General features: G+C 38.2%; 1 protein-coding gene across 1 annotated transcript in view; it reads left to right on the top strand.

Moving 5' to 3' along the window:
- Window positions 1–15,623: 15,623 nt before the first annotated feature.
- The window catches only part of LOC150081765 (alcohol dehydrogenase class-3-like), a 219,853-nt gene continuing 218,069 nt past the window's right edge, over window positions 15,624–17,407 (top strand). The window contains exon 1 of the mRNA XM_090378859.1: window positions 15,624–15,701. Within this exon, the coding sequence (XP_090234985.1) occupies window positions 15,684–15,701 (18 nt within the window). The 5' untranslated portion in view covers window positions 15,624–15,683. The remainder of the gene's footprint in view (window positions 15,702–17,407) is intronic.

The raw sequence follows: 17,407 nt of genomic DNA, 5'->3' as shown, positions 1-17,407 counted from the left end.
TGTGTGAGGATGCAACATACCGGAAAGAGATCTTCCAGAATTCGTACAGATTTACCGAAATATGAATTGGCTGCAAAGTACCAAAGAATTGAGAGTAAAAGAGAAACTTTCTACTTTAAGAACAATAATAATTGTTGACCACAAAAATACACCTTCTGTAACAATTATGTAAATAGGTAAGTTATATGTGGAATTATTAGTGAATTGTAAATATGAGCTGTATAATGTATGTACACAATCATAAATGTGTAAATACTGTATGTATTAAACATAAAATGTGTACAAAATATTTTGGGACGAGACTACGTGTACAGTATATGTAACCAATTGCACGTAGTATCTCGTACCCTGATATGTACTTAGCACCCTCCTGGCACTTTGCCGTCCCGGGGTGGTTCCTTATGGAAATAAACAGATAATAATAATAAAAAAAAAAAAAATCACCAAGGAAAATTACCTCACTGTTAGGAAAGTTGGACTGGAGAAAGCAAGTTGCAAAGAGAGGAAGTCAAAGAGCTCCAAGTGATTAGTGGAGTTGGGAGAATGGTACAGACAACAGATGAATTTGACACAATGATGTAGAGAGATTTTAAGCCAGAGAAGATCAAAGAGAGGAGATTCCAAATTGCCAAGTCTCTGACAGGGAATATCAGAACGGACATATGCACAAGTACCACCTTTGAGGCGAAAGGAATCATTCAACGAATAATTTGGGCATCTGAGATGAGCAGTAGTTGAATCAACCGATAACTGAGGTTCTGTCAGAAAAAGTACATGGGGTTTGGCAGACTGCAGTGGAAGTCGTTGAGATTATAATTTAGACCACGTATATTTGTGAAATGAATTAGGAAGTTCTTGGGAAGTTTAGATCTTTTCGCAGATAAGCTTGCTCTATTAGTTTGACAGTTCATGGTGTATTCAATAGTAAGAAAAAGTGGGTGGCACATGCTGTATGAAGTAATGAAATTTTTGGATATGGCTTATACATGGTAAGAATATACTCAGATCCTTGACATAACGTGGCCTCGACAATGCTCCCGGCATACACACAACTCGGACTCCCTCCAGTCACTATCTGGCGGAGTAGAGGTAGCAAGATTATATACTAACTGATCCGGAAGCCTCTTAGATAGTTACCAATAGGTTTGGTCCGGTGTACTAACTTGCGGCCGGACTGCGAACACCGTTTTAGAGCTGTAACCTCGAAATGTGAGGAACATTGGATCTCACCACGATGTTCATCATAACCTCAAAAGTCATCAATCATACTGCATGATGGAAGAGATAGGGAAGGGTGGACCGGAACTTAGCTCTAGAGACTAAACATGGGTTCTACCACTTCAAGCCTCCAATAAGCAAAGTGGTGGTATTTCACCGGTCGATGAGAGTCATCTACCACCTAGTACTTCCTGGTAACATAGAGGGTCGGCGTTCCTCCATGTGGTGTGGCCGCCGCACCTCGACCCCTGCTTACGTTGGTTCACACCTGGGTATCCACGATGTACTTGTGCATGGAGATTATACCCAGGATTACTAACTCCCAGATTGGAGTGACTGACTGCTTTACAATTGTTGCGAGCTTTGGTGTAGGCAGAAAATGAAACTGAAGAATTGGAAACAAGCCAAGTACGATATGCAACGTTCTTCTCTTGAACAAACAGCCTTAGCCCATTTATTGGAAAACCAAGGTTTAGATAAAGGACGAGATTTCAAGTGGAGTGTGGGATAAAGGATTCCATTCCTGAAAGAATAATTTCACTGACACGATCTGAGCAAATGTTGACATCAGAAGTTTTGAAACAGTAATCCGGCCAGGGAAAAGGAATTTCGCAGGTCATCCCATTTTGCAATTCTTGTAATGCCAAACAATACGAGGTTTGGAATAGCCATGAGGTAAAGGCTCCATTGGAGAAGAGACAATCACCAAGTTGTGATCTGAAGTGCCTAAAGTACTACTCACTTCGACCGTGTACCTAGAAGGGTTTTTTGTGAGAAAAAGATCATGCGTTTATCTGTATGGTTAGGATTGTCCAGTATTCTTGTAGGTAAATGAACAATCTGTGCAAGGTCATTAGTAATTGCGAAAGCCTCAGCAATTCAACCAGCTGGAGTTGTGAACATTAAGATCACCAACGAAAATTACCTCACTGTTAGGAAAGTTGGAATGGAGTATGTCAAATTGCAAAAAGAGGAAGTCAAAGAGCTTCAAGCTATTAGTGGATTTGGGAGAACAATAGAGAACAGATGAATTTGACGCAGTGAGGTAGAGATTTTAAGTCAGAGAAGATCGAAAAGAGGAGATTCCAAATTATCAAGTCTCTGACAGGGAATATCGGAACGGACATATGCATAAGTACCACCTTTGACGCGAAAGGAATCATACAGCGAATAATTTTGGCAACTGAGATGAGCAGTAGTTGAATCAACCGATAATGAGATTCTGTCAAAAAAAAGTACATGGGGTTTGGCAGACTGCAAGTGGAAATGGACATCGTTGAGATTAGAATTGAGACCACGTATATTTGTGAAATGAACTAGGAAGTGTTTGGGAGGTTTAGATCTTTTCGCAGATAAGCTCACTCTATTAGTTTGACAATTCATGGTGTATTCAATAGTAAGAAAAAGTGGTAGGGACATGCTGTATGTAGTAATGAAATTTTTGGATATGGATTACATATGGTAAGAATATATCTAGATCCTTGACATAACATGGCCTCGACAATGCTTCCCACATACACAATATTCGGACTCTCTCCAGTCACTGTATGGCAGAGTAGAGGTAGCAAGATTATACAATAGCTGATTCGGAAGCCTCCTAAAGAGTTACCAATAGGTTCGGTCCAGTGTACTAACTAGCGGCCGGCCTGCGAACACCGTTTCAGAGCCGTACCCTCGAAATGTAAGGAAGATTGGATCCAGACATGATGTTCATCATAACTTCAAAAGTCATCAGTGATACTGCATGATGGAAGAAGTGGGGAAGGTTTAACCAGAACTTAGCTCTGTAGACTAAACATGGGTTCCACCACTTCAAGCCTCCAATAAGCAAAGTGGTGGTATTGCACCGGTTGATGAGAGTCATCTACCACCTAGTAACGGATTGAAAAACCCCGCTCTTACGCAGCGAGTGATTTGTTGTTTAGTGTTGATCCGAGATCCAAAAGAACGAGCTATGATTAGTTTCTAGGCTGCGCCATTTAATGAATTGGCAAAAGTTACGCAAGTTTGCTTAATCTTCGGAAATTCTGAACACAGATCCGAAATTTTATGGATATAACTTGACAGCATTATTATAAATATTATGTTAATATTACATGTATCATATTTATTAAAATACTCATATGTTTAGTTTAATAATATATTTTTAAAAATTTATTTTAATAGCATGCAGCAAAAGAAAAAAAAAGAAAAAAAAAAAAAAAGGCAAGTGTAGCATATTAAGTGCTTTGTATTTTATTTAAAAAAAAAAAAAAAATATATATATATATATATATAAAACTCCGAAAGTGGGATTTCACTCATAATGTTCTTTGGGGACAGTCCTTTCGAAAGCTCTGTAACTGAAGTTTACCATACATAAATGAGAATTTTTCATTGGCAAATGAAGCAGACACCTTGATTCAACTGTATCGCATCACGGAAGCGGCAAAATGGGCCTGTTTGATATGTTATCGATAAACATGAAAATATTATAAAATATCTATTTTGACCGCCCCTCGCGGATATCAGAGTTATGGAACGACTACGATATTACAATCATTGTCATTCCAGGACCTTGAAACCAATCCGCTTGAAAGGCGGGGGTTCGAATCCCATTAAACACGAAGAAGTTTTTCACACATTAGCTGCATATGAGGGTAGCAAGGTTTTCTCTCGAAAATAAATATTTTTTTTCGTCGAACAAACAAATCAACTAGCGAAAAAATATATTGGGGTGTATGAACAATCCTGCCTTATTAACTGTTTTGGTAATTCTTTGGAGAGGGGCTGGTTTGTAGCATCACGACAACGCGCTCACACAAAGCATGATCAGTGCAACTGTGCTTCGAATAGCGGTGAACCTGACACTTGCAGCTGAAAACTGATATCCAGCTGGCGCACCACTGACATATGTTGGAACAACGGAAAGTGAGAACAAGTCGTCCTAATTAAAGCAAAAACAACTGTCTGTTTCGTGGGAGAAATTAATGGACATTAATTGTTAATTCTTCGTTATAAATAGTGATGCCAATTCATTAGCTAAATATTCTTAGGCTTAATTGGCATTCCACCAGCACGTTGGTAATTATTTTAATGATTTAGTTATTATCTTGTTAAGACAATGCGCAAAATGAAGGGAGTCTTCAGCTATAAGACTTCAGTAAACACTCAGAAATTAAAACATTTCTTCTGGTACGACATCACTAGAAAGCGAACTAATTTAACAATACTTTAGTAATTTAATTTCGCAGCACATTTTTAATGACAACTCATAAAACAGCCATTATTAAAACATTGGCGAATTTAAGAAAATTGGAGGCAAACGTTATGTACACGGCTTCACAATCTAGCCTTCCCTCATATAATTAGCTTGTCTAAGGTTAATTGAGAAATGTGCTCGAATTATATTTTAACGGTAATTTATTAAAAAAAAAAAAAACCTCTTGCCTTTTACGTTATGTGCAAGAAGTATAAGCAGTTTTTTTTTTTATTGTTATTATTATTATACAGATCACAAAAGTGTTCCCCTTAGAGCCCGGAAGGTGCTCCAAGGGGAACACTTTTTTCGACGAGAGTAATTTTTATGTTTTTTTTTTTTTTTTTTTTTTTCCACACCGTGGATGAGGAAGTCAGTCTCAAGTGAGGACTAAGTGGTTTGTTTTTCATCCAACAAGCAGCAAATTGACTAAGAATATACGCATTTCAAGATAATTACCGATGCCTTACAGCCAGAGTTCTGTGGTGCTTCACACACAAACGCCCAACAAGATCATTCGGCACACAAAATCTACCTAAACGATCTGCTGGACTTGAACTCACTCCAGAGAACGTGTACTTTACTGAGGATGTCAAATTTTGCGGAACGGGAGAACCTCAAATTACATTTACTTTTTAATTGTGTGAAGCATTTCGCTTTGTTTTTTTAAGCTCGACCTTTCTTTTATAAATTAAGCCATGGTTAAAACTATGCAGCAGTCATTATAAATACCTTCTTAGTAGCAGGAAAAATATAAGAATACTCGGAAAAAATATAAGATTGATAATGACTAATTATCATAAATAAATATGTATATTCTTTGTCTTCATAAGATAGCAGAGCGATATCCTTTCATGAGATGAAGGAAATGTTCTTATCTTCGAAGTTTATGACGAAGTTAACTACTTCCGATACGTTATGTATGGGTTTTCTTCTGCAGAGTCGCGAAGAAAGAATTCAGATGTACCCCAAATTTTCTTTTATAATTTCGGTCTCTAGTGCAGCAGAATTCTCTATAGTGTAACGTCTTAGACATTAATCTAATTTTTAAAAATAATGAATTATATCGAATTTAATTCATTTTAAAATGTAGCAAATGCACAATTGTTCATAACGTTTTGTTAATGGATTTTAAAAGTGCTATTCTTTAAGATCAAATATATATTGTCCTAACGATAATCATGGGACACCTGTAGTTATGAACAAATAACAAAACAAAAAAAAAATGCTGTTTTATTAGTAGTATCATACAGAGTTGTCTGATAGCATGTGTTGAGTGACGAGGAAGAAGTTTACTTCTTGGAGTGATGAACTCCGAGTTGCTCCGTTATTCTGTGGAATAAATGAAGAGTCGCATGGACTCGTCAGACAATCTCTCCGATACTCTAATCTATAAAACATTAGAAAAACTCATGGGCATTTTCAAAGTGAGGAATGTCGTTTCTTGTCCATACGAAACATTTCAGGAAAGGAGGAGAGTTCAATGTTATCATGATGCAAAACTCGAAATAATTTTGTCAACACTTTTAAATAGGGTGCGTTTATTAATTTAATTGGTTTCTTTCTCAAAACTCAATTTCATTAACTTGTTGCGATATAGCTTAATCTCATTTCTTCAATACAAGTCCGACAATGCGTTGTATGCATTTCACGTTGCTGTGCTGCAAGTTTTTTTGGTCCTTGAGGCTGTAACAGCTTCTTTCAGATACAACAAGCTGGACTCGCTAATTGGAAGTCTAAAACGCTGATAGAACTGATATTCATGTGGCACTTGAGTCAATATTCAGATAGAACTGATATTCAGGTGGCACTTGAGTCAAGTGGATCAAATTTCGCGACGTTCGGTCGTTCTGCGACAACCAAATTGTCTGCTTGCATTTTCACGAATGTTATTAACCCGGATGCAACCCTCGTGTGCAATCAGAGGTGATCACCCAGTGACTTAGGTGTGAACCAATATGAGCAGGGATTAAGATGTGGTGTCCACACCACACAAAGGAATGACGCCCTTCTCTTTTATTGGGCAATACTAGGTGGTAGATTGACGTGATGAAACCCATTCTTAGTTTTCAGAGCAAAGCTGTGGTAACAACTCCGCCATCTCTTCCATCACTTAGTATGATTGTCTTTTTAGAATTATGATGGGCATCATGGTGAAATCCAGTCTTCCTTGCATTTCAAGGCCACAGCTCGAAACTGGTGTTAGAGTCCGACCGGATCGACCCTATTGGTAACTTTCTAGGAGGCATCCTGATCAGCAAGTGCATAATTTAGCTGCCTCTACTCTGCCAAATAATGACTGGAGGAAGTACGAGTAGTATATGCGGGGTGGGCATTATCGAGCCCACGTTACGTCGAGGACCTGGGTATATTCTTGCCATGTGTATCCCATTTACAAAAATTTAATTATTTCACACATGTCCTCCCCTCCTTTTCTTCCTGCTGAATACATCCGATTATTTTATTTATTTATTTTTTTTTTTTTGGAGCATTAGCAACTAAGGCCATATTGCTCCGGGATATGCGGTGGTCATTCCCTGACCTTTCCGCATCCTCCGTATTTGGTGGTGACGGGCTCGAACCCCGGTCTAATCAAGAAGCGTGTGCTAAGCATTGCTGCTCCTTCCCACCTGGCTACGGAGGCGCCCAATACATCACGAATACAAACTTATCTGCAAAAAGATTGAAGCCTTCCGAACATTCCTCATTCATTAAAAAAAAAAAAAAAAAAAAAAAAGTGGTCTCAGTTCGTTTCTCAATGATGACCATTTCCACTTAGTCTGCCAAACCTCACATACGTTTTCTGACAGAGTCCCAATTAGATGAGCAGGGGTTGATTCAATCACTGCTCATTTCAGTTATCCTAATTATTCGTTGTATGATTCCTTTCCCTTCAAATATGGTAGTTCAGCATATATCCGGTCTGATATTTCCTGTCAGAGACTTAGTAATTTTGAACCTACTCTTTTCAAATATTCGCTGGCTTAAAAATCCTGTACTGTATTCTGTCAAATTTATCTGTTGTTTCTATCGTTCTCCAAAGTCCACTAATCACTTGGAATTCTTGCACTCTTGATATTTTTCTCACCAATAACCCTCCCAAGTACACGGTTGAGGTGAGTGCTCTAGACATTTCAGATCACAACGTTAGTGATGGTCTCCTCTCCAATGGAGCCTTTCCCTTGTGGTCACTTTCAACCTGGGATTATTTGGATTTACAATAATGCAAAAAAGGTGATCTGCTAGGATTTCTATTCTTTTCCTTGTTTGGATTTCTGTTTCAAATCGTCTGTCTGCTTGCTCAAATCTTGCAGAGATGAAATCACTTATTCCACATTCCACCTTAAAATCTCTTTCTTTATCTAAACTTAGTTTTTTCAATAAATATGCTAAAGCTGTTCAAGATAAAAACGTTTAAAATCGTAACTGGTTTGCATCCAAATCTCCAAGTTCATTTTCTGCTTTGTAAAGCAGTTATTAATCAGTCATGGCGCCTCCGTAACCAGGTGGGTAGGAGCAGCAGTGCGTAGCACACGCTTCTTGATGAGACCGGGGTTCGAGCCCGTCACCACCAAATACAGAGGATGCGGAAAGATCAGGAAATGACCACCGCATATCCCCGGAGCAACATGACCTTAGTTGCTAATGCTCCTAAAAACCAAATAACAACAACATTAATCAGTCGAAAGTGGATTTTAAACATGCTAAGAGTAGAAAAGTTTCCTATCCAAACGGTGGTAGAATTCTGGTGTCTTGTCAAAGTTATTAGCCCCAAATTTTGCCTGTCTTCTCCTAGCTCTGTTAAATCCTGATGGTTCTATTGCCACCATCAGGTTCTATTATCTTTATCTAAAGATAAAGCTGAATTACTACCATCCTACTTTTTTTCTAACTCTTTTATTTATGATTCTTATAAACCATTTCCTACTATTCCCAGTACACCCAATTCAATTCCGCGCGTGGCTTTCCATCAGAAGGGTGTCTGAAGAATTTTGAACAACCTTTATGCTAAGAAGATGGTATTTCTGTACTTGTTTTCGAAATGTGTACTCCTTAGCTTACTCCTGTTCTGTGTCCGCCTTATTACGCTTATTCCATTGGTATTTTTCCTTCTGCTTGGAAATTTGCCCATATCCAGTCAGTTCCTAAAATGGGATGAAAAATCCCTCCCATGTAAATGTCATCTCATTTGCCCTTCTACTCTTTCTAAAGTAATGGAGAAATCAATTAATCGCCAACACCTAAACTATTTTTATAAACTTTCCATCTATTTTAGATTAATTTTAGAATTCCAACACCTAAACTATTTTTATAAACTTTCCATCTATTTTAGATTAATTTTAGAATTCGAGTATCGATCAATTGGTGATTCTGCGAGTATCAATCAATCAATTGGTCTTATGTTACCCATCAAAGTTTGGGTGAAACTCAAGTAGTTCCTTTGATATTTCAAAGACTTTTGGTCGTGTTTGGTATAAAGGTCTTCTAAATAAGTTTCGATTTTATTGATTGCCGACTGTTTTTTTTGTAATTGTGTGTCCAGTTTTCTTTCCGACAGCTCACTGCCGGTGATGGCTTTCTGTCTTCCAACTTCTTCACTTATTCTGGTGTTCCCCACACGGTTCAGTTCTTTCTCTCATTCTCTCCCTCTCGTACATTGATGATCTTCCAGTGACAGGAAATCTTACCTACAATTTGTTGACGATAGCACGTTGCAGTCCACGTTTCAATTTGAGAAATCTTGCCCAGCACAAACAGCTTCAACTTCGCAAATATCTTACCACCAATTTCTTAAAGGTTGGTCTCTAGTACTTCTCGAATAGGGCAAAGGGTACTTAGTTAATTGCAATCCTTATAAAACTCAGTTCTGTGTCAATTCTCGACAAAAAGGATTCTTCTGCTGCCATGTTTATCTTTGACGACTCGACTTCTAGTCAAGATCAAATATCTCTATCAAGAGCTCACATATTCGTGACCTCTAATCTCTCTTAGCATAAGAGTATCATAAATATTGTTTTCTCTGCATCGAAATAACTGAGTTTCTCTTTCGCTCTTGGCGTTACTTCTCTTCTGAACAGGACTTCCTCGGTTCAAATTTCAAATCCGCCTTGTCATGGAATATTGTTTCCAAATCTAGAGCGGTTTGTTTCTTAGCATGTTAATCCTCTGACCTGCGTGTGACGGGTAGGTTGCAACATTAAGTGTACTGTTGCCATCTTAACTTCAGGTTACAATAAAGATTTTTCTCAATCTCCCCCCCTCCCCGCCTTGTTGAAGTTTGTATTAGACTAAATTATAGAATGGTTAATTTTGTGAAACTGAACCCTTCAAGCAACTTTACAAACCTGTGTATTCAGTATGGACCTTCGTGTTTACATATAGAAGAGCAAAGTTTAGTAGATAGATGAAAAGCTTGTCTCGTGAATATGAAATTAAATAAGAGACACTCCTATTTTTGAAACGGCAGGGAAACAGTAATTGTGTGAATGCCTTATCCGTGAACTTTGGCGACAAATGAGCATATCTTTCAGAAATATTTAGATAGTGAGCATCAAACCGTGCAAGGGCGAATTGAAAACAACCTAACTTCTTATTTAATAAGTTACTACTTGATAAGTGATTATTTTTCAACGCATGAAAAATAATCACTGGGAAAAATAGAGCTGCAGAAGATTATCTTCAAATATTTCCTTTGATTTCCAAAACACATTACGAAATTTTGAAAAAATTAAAGAACTAAGAAATTCTTGCCCTCGTTTGTTTGTTATTTAGGTTTTAGGAGCATTAGCAACTAAGGCCATATTGCTCCAGGATATGCGGTGGTCATTCCATGACCTTTCCGCATCGTCCGTATTTGGTGGTAACGGGCTCGAACCCCGGTCTAATCAAGAAGCGTGTGCTACGCACTGCTGTTCTCTGCCCACCTGGCTACGGAGGCGCCTGTTAGGTTGTAAAACAAAGTACCGTGGTTGCTAATCATCATTACAACACAGATCAAGTTTTTTTTCTTTTTTTTTTTTTTTCTCAACCAACTCGTTATTCGTCATTTAGAAACAGGATGTACAGCATCCTGTGAAATGCATATTCATTCGACCTTGCTATTTTCAGCAGACGATGAATGTCCCGTGTGTTACCCTGGTGATGCTTCTTAACCATGACCACCAGATGGCGCTGAACCGAGGGTGAAGATAAGGTGGTGAATGATTGCGTTCAAACTTCAATACTGTTGGCTGCACTGTTCGAGGAGCTGAGATCTGTCCGTGCCACTCTCGGTGACTAAACTAGTTAGGATAGTTAATGCATTGCAAAACGATTGATGGAAATATAGTTAAACGAAGTGAAAGTAGTTAAAAGCTCGTTAGAATCGTTTCTTTTACTGTCCAAGTTCCCAATATGCCTTAGCGCAAGTATTTAGAAACGTATTCTAATAAACTTATTCAGTTTTTTTAATAATGTCTTAATCGACAAAAGTAATCTTTAAAAAGTTTTTAAAAAATTCACCTTGTCAGTCTAATCCCTCGTGATGCATGATGCCGGAAAAGTTCAGGTTCTGCGCACAAAAACACGTAGTTAATCTTCTTCGCAAAAAACCCTCCAGTGCTAAACGTCAGTATGTACTTGATGCTTTATATTATTGACAACGTGTCTGCACCAAGCATTTGGTTGATCGCATCAGTGGCACAATCTACATCCTCGTAATCATCTAAGTTAGATAGGGATGCAATCGTTTTGATAGGACGGATTAATTATTGTAATCGATTTCTCAAAATCGTTAGTTTCTTCACTAATTGCGCTTTATAAAGCAAAATTCGAATTTATGCTCCTTTTATCCTATAAACAGGCCCGATTAATTTGTAACTGTGTGCAAATTAATTAGCTTAAGCAGTTGATTTACTGGAGTTGGCTTTTAAATTTACATTCTTCAGAAATTAGCGTTTAATAAACTAATTAATTTTATCAGTGTTCTTTTTCATTTCACAGTATTTACTATATCCAATAATAGATTTAATCGGAGGTAATTTTAATCTGAGTAAATTATCAGACTACTCATTCAGTATTGAGACCCAGAAGACCTAGGAGAATAAAAGAAAATTAGAATCCCTGGAACCGATGGCAATGCCACATTCTCCAGATTAAACTCGCCACTATTTTCAAATTTATAATACCGTGGAAGGAAGAAAAGGTTGTTATTTAAATGAGTAGAAGGATACGGAAATACCCTGACTATCCTGATATTCTAAGGAACACTGAAGCTTGATCTTTGTTCTCCAGAACCATACAGTGTATTTATATACAGCTGTCAAGAAATTCCTTTCCTCTGCTTTGTAAAATCCCGTGCTTGCTATTAGCTGTCAAATTACGCATCTTTTAATATTTATGCTGCAATAAATACAGGATAGTTAGAAGAAGTACTAGTGTGCCTGACTACAAACTAGCCTAATTTGATACCCGATTTTCTAGTAAGATTTTGATATTGCTGTTTGAAAATTGCTATGTTTAATGTGGCGTTTGAATAAGTGTGTACTTTATAATATTCGTTGATAAGAAGATAATGACGTGTCAATTTTTTATGTACATCACATTTTTATTTTTTTGTTAAAGAGATACATTCTAGATATTAAGAACCTTCATCCGTTAAGACTTAAGCAGGGGTTTACAGAAGGTTTCTGTGTATTCAATAAATATTAAATGCGTAATAATAAGTAAACTTGCAATAAATAATCTAGACACAATGAAGTACGTACAAGATAAGAATTACATTGAGTGATCATTGAATTATGACCACTCCTATGAAAATTGAATGCGACCCGTTGACCACGTGAGGAATGAGAGTGCGCAGTTAGTCGACCTGCGTAGCATAGATATTGTGTCAGTGGTTCAGTAGGTAGTAAATTTCGAGCGTGATGGATAAAAGGAAGGATTTAGCGGACTTTGATAAGGAAAGATTGTGGAAGCTCAACGAACTGGCGCCTCGATTTCTCAAACGGCTGAACTGGTAGGTGTCCGAGAGCCGCGTTTGTTAAAGTTTATCAGGACTGGCATCAAAATAGTCAAACAACGAGACCCGACGGTAAATCTGCAAAGGTCAACGAAAGGTTTGATGTTAGAGGTGAGCGCTGGGTCCGACGACTCGTACAGGCGAACAAGCATAGCACTGTTGAAGAGTTGATTACCCAATATAATATGGGCCAACCCGGGACAATATCTGAAATGACCACGTGTCGCACGCTCACACGCATGGGCTATACCAGCATACTATATAATGCACCTCCCAAGGTTTTTGCAGTACTTTGATCCAAGCCCGAGGCGGGATTCGAACCTGCGACCTTTGGGTTGCAAGGCAGGAACTTTACCCATCTGGCTAGCCCGTTCGGCACATCCTCTCCTAACCAAGGTCGTAAAAGTTTTTCGCCTGGTGTAAAGAGCATGCAAGTTGAACGTTAGAAGACTGGAAGAAAGTGTGCTATCTGATGAGTCACGTTATTTACTCCACACCGTGGATGGTTGTATACGGATTTGGCGTCAACGACATGAGGCTCTTGATCCATCATGCATGGTATCAAAAGTGCAGGCCGGTGGAGGCGGTTGTATGGTGTGGGGCATGGTTCACTGGCAGGAACTTGGACCCTGGTGCATGTGGAATAACGTATCAGTGGTCTCCGCTATCGTCAACTGCTTGCTGACTGTGTACGCCCCGCTATGTTGCACATTTTCCATAATGGCGCTGGTGTCTTCCAAGATGACAGTTCGCCGAGCCATTGAGCACTTATTGTTCAAGAATGGTTTGAGGAACACAGTTCTGACTTCTAGCTTATCGATTGGCCTCCGAACTCCGCCGATATTAATCCCAAAGAGCACTTGTGGGACACTATGGAAAGGCATATCAGTCGTCTGGATACACCAATCGCCTCCATACCTGCATTGCTGACCGCAATACACACAGCTTAGTTGGCCATATCTCCCGAACGCTTCCGACATCTTGTTGAATGAATGCCACTTCGGATAGCTGCTGTACTGAGATCGAAAGGAGGACCTACGAAGTATTAGGTAGGTGGTCATAATTCAGTGATCACTCAGTATATATTAAAACCACTAATTGGTTAAACCAGTGAGCAGCTAATGCTGATTCGAGACAGTTTTACAGCCATTTTTAACTACGTCGTATTTTAGGAGCATTAGCGACTAAGGCCATATTGCTCCGTGCATATTGTCTGTAAATTGCCTGTGTTCTGAGGTCGATGATCTGTTTGTTGGACGGAAAACCCGAGTTTCAGTGAGAAAAAACCGCGTCGTCCTCGCCTGAGACCGGCTAACTCAGCCACGTTGTGAAAAAGGCGCAAAACTTTCACGTCATCGATGGGACTTGTACTCCCTTATTTTGCACCCAGTATGGGGAGGACGGCGATTCCACCAACTGTGCTACCCACAACTCGGTACTGCAGCATCTACTAGTTCGAGTGGTTAAATCTGATGGACGTTTTTCGTGACGTTCTGTTAACAGATACTTGTAAAGTTCAGTACAGTAATTGGCACTGATGAATAGTGTGGACAGCTAAAAGAGACAGCGGGAACGATGAACTAAGGTCAGGAAAATCGGCACAGAATAATTTTTTTCGTAGACTCGATTAATGAAAAATTTTATGAAGTGAACATAGTGCTTGTACACTCTGGGAAGCATTTGTTGCGGTAGAATTTAGTCAGAAAAACGAAGACGGTTATGAGAGAAGCCGAGCTTAAGGGCGGGTCTGAGAGTATCAGGTGGGATTCCCTCCAACTGCAGCCTTCTGCACACTCGTTCTGAGACTCCAAGAATGAGGGTGCGGAAAAAAACCTTCCCATTTCACCCATCCATTCTCTTTGAAACTTTGTCCAGTTCTTCCTTGATTGGCCATCAACTTTCACAACGACCGAATGAAGTTTGTTCCAGCAATCAACTACCCCACTGCTAATGGAAATTTTCTGCACATCTATTCTACAACTATCTATCCTTAATTTGAATTTGCGTGAGCTAGAGGAAGAATCCCATCAGCATTGAGGGAATTTAGGCGGTCTTTGTGTGCACCACATCAATTTTTTTGAGTTGAGATGTGTTTGTATACGAGCCATCTGAGGAGCTAGAATTTTATGGCAAAGGTGAATTTTATTGTGGTGGGGGCAGTTGATGCCCAGATTTCAAGCTTAAAAGCTTGAAGTTTGGGCATCTACTGCCTCCTTGGAAGGTCGCAGATGAAATTATTCAGAACGCGATCCAGAAATTATTAGTAATTCCAACAGAACCATGTAAGGAATACCTTCTGAATTTGTATTAGTGGAAGAGTCGGTGTATATAGCGTTGTTGTTGAGTTAGGCGCATCAGCAACTTAGATCATATCGCACCGTGTGTGTGTGTGTGTGTGTGTGTGTGTGTGTGTGTGTGTGTGTGTATATATATATATATATATATTATGCTCTCTGAATTGCGCTTCTTCTGTGATCGATTTGCTGTTTTCTCGACAAAACACGCGACTTTCCTGCAGAAAAAAAACATCCTATCCTCACCTGAGATCATCTATCTCAGTTACGTTGTGAAACGGCTCATAAAAATTCCTCACCTCATTGACGAGATTTGAAAGGATGGTAAAGACCGTTAGTTCTTGGGAGGACAGCGATTCTTCTAATTGTGCTACACATAATGGCTGTGTATGGTGTCAAGGAGACTACTTCGAAGGAGATCTCCTATCCAAATAGCTGATAAACTTAATTATTTTTCAAATATTACTTCAGTACTTGAACTTTTTTAAACTGTCATGCTCATTGGAGAAATGCATCCATGGCGTAAGTGCCTGTTACGCGTTTGCTGTCAGCTATTACACGCACACACACAGAGAAATATTTGACTATGGTATCTTGCGGTGCATTAATTTTTCTGATGAGGAATGAAGTTCATTATAAATTGTCCGTTGAGGATCTGGATTTGCGAAGAAGGGTAGTGCCATTGATTCAGAGTAGTTTACGAGGGAATGTTGCTGTTTTTCGTGTCGTCACGTAGATTTAAACGTGTAGAATGGCTGACTATGTATTTGCATGCTGAATCAGCAGCGAAGATTTTTTTGCATTACTTCTGATTTCTCATAAATCATCCACAGTTACATAAACCTCCTTTTTTTTTTTTTTTTTTTTTTTTTTTCCATTCTAGGTTGGATAAAATTGTGCCTACGTTGAAAAACAAACGAATTCATCGGAAGTAATGTCTACTGTAGGAAAGGTAAATATTTTTATTTAAAATTTATCACTCATTTATTTTATAAAGTGTCATTAGGTATTCTATAATTAATTACATTAACTTAATTACATTACATAATTACATTAATTACATATTGACAAAAGCAATTAAAATTTTAGCCAGCTAATTGGATTTTATTAATTGATGGAAGCCTACGATCTGTTTTACCATATAACAAACCCCAAAATCAGGACAAGTCAGGGCGTGCCAAAGTATCTGGGGAACCGAGCACAAAGCTCCAACATTTTAAATAGTTTTTGTTGTTATTATCCCCCCAAAATCCCCTATTTTGGAATTTTACTTAAAAATGGACAAGGATTTTATGTTTGAATTGTTGTTAGAATGTGACTTATTTGAAAGTGGGCAGAATTGAATAAACTGTAAGCATCGAGTAATGACTGTACAAAATAGAAAAAAAAAAAAAAAAAAAAATGGAAAGATTTGTGTTCTAATAAGATATTTATGAATATTTCAAGTGATACATTTTTCTATCAAAAAAGCATTTCATTACATCTTTATCTAATTGGTTGCTTCATTCGAAAATTAATTGATACGGAGGAAGTGAGGCCATGATGTTAGAAAAATATCAAAAGCATTTGATTATATGTAAGATGTAATTCTTTAAGAGCGGCGGCGTTAATCTCAGGCTTGCAGGAGAAGGTGGTAAAGTGGGAATTGATGAAACTCATCTTTTTACACGTAAATATCACCTTGGAAGTGACTGTGCTTGCTTCGGAAAGTATAGTATATCGGTTTTCAGTTTAATTGAACTGAATCAAAAAAAAAAAACAATTACGTTCAAGTAGTGGCAACACAAGATCAAGATACTGTTTGATATTTTTAATAATGTAGTTGTGCAAGGGACATTTATTATGACTGGTGGATGGTGGGGCTATAATAAGATGCATGAAACATGCGTGGAAACAGTGTTACATAAATGCCACTTTGTTCATCCAAAATAATACATAGACATCTCTAGTAGAGGAGACTACTGTTATTTATTCTCACTGGGCACCACACCCAAACGGCACCCTTTCAAATAAATAACAGTAGCCTCCTCTACTAGAGAAGCGTTATTTATTCGAGTGAGTGTAATACCTGGTATCTCGTTGTGAAGGTTATCCGTTATAAGGTTATCCAATTAAATTGCATGCCCTCTTGCAATAGTTTAAATTTCATTAAACAGGAATACCGGATTTAATCAAAAATATAATAGGAATTCTGTGTAGAGTGATGCAACTGTACGAAGAATGTTCGTCAATGGCGCAAATAAATGAACAGTTGCTTACTATCACAAGAGGCGTTGTAGTAGTACACGTACTTCGATCAACCGTTGTTTGCATCCTCTTGTCTGCAAAGACAGTTAATATTTTTGTCAAATGAATGGCTTTAAACTCTTGTGTGGTCAAGCTGAAGTATAAGGTCGTATTTATTTATTTATTTATTTATTAGTAAGGACTGTTTGAATATTTATAACGGCATGTCTCTTGGAATTGCAAAAATGATTTAGGTGCAAAGTACTGTTTCAAAATAAATATAGGGAAATGTATCTGAAGTGCACTGGCAGAAGAGAGACGTGTCTGTTGTAATAAATTGTATTTCTAGGATGTAACAAGGTCTGATCAGAAATATGTAATACTTTCTCATTGCTTAGAACTTGTGGTCCGTTAGATCGCGGTACATCGACA

Source organism: Mastigoproctus giganteus, chromosome 8, assembly GCF_048544385.1.
Source record: "Mastigoproctus giganteus isolate SK-2022 chromosome 8, ASM4854438v1, whole genome shotgun sequence".
In the NCBI taxonomy this organism is placed as follows: domain Eukaryota; kingdom Metazoa; phylum Arthropoda; class Arachnida; order Uropygi; family Thelyphonidae; genus Mastigoproctus; species Mastigoproctus giganteus.
Note: the sequence above shows the minus strand (reverse complement) of the source record. Positions and strands in the feature narration are given on the sequence as shown.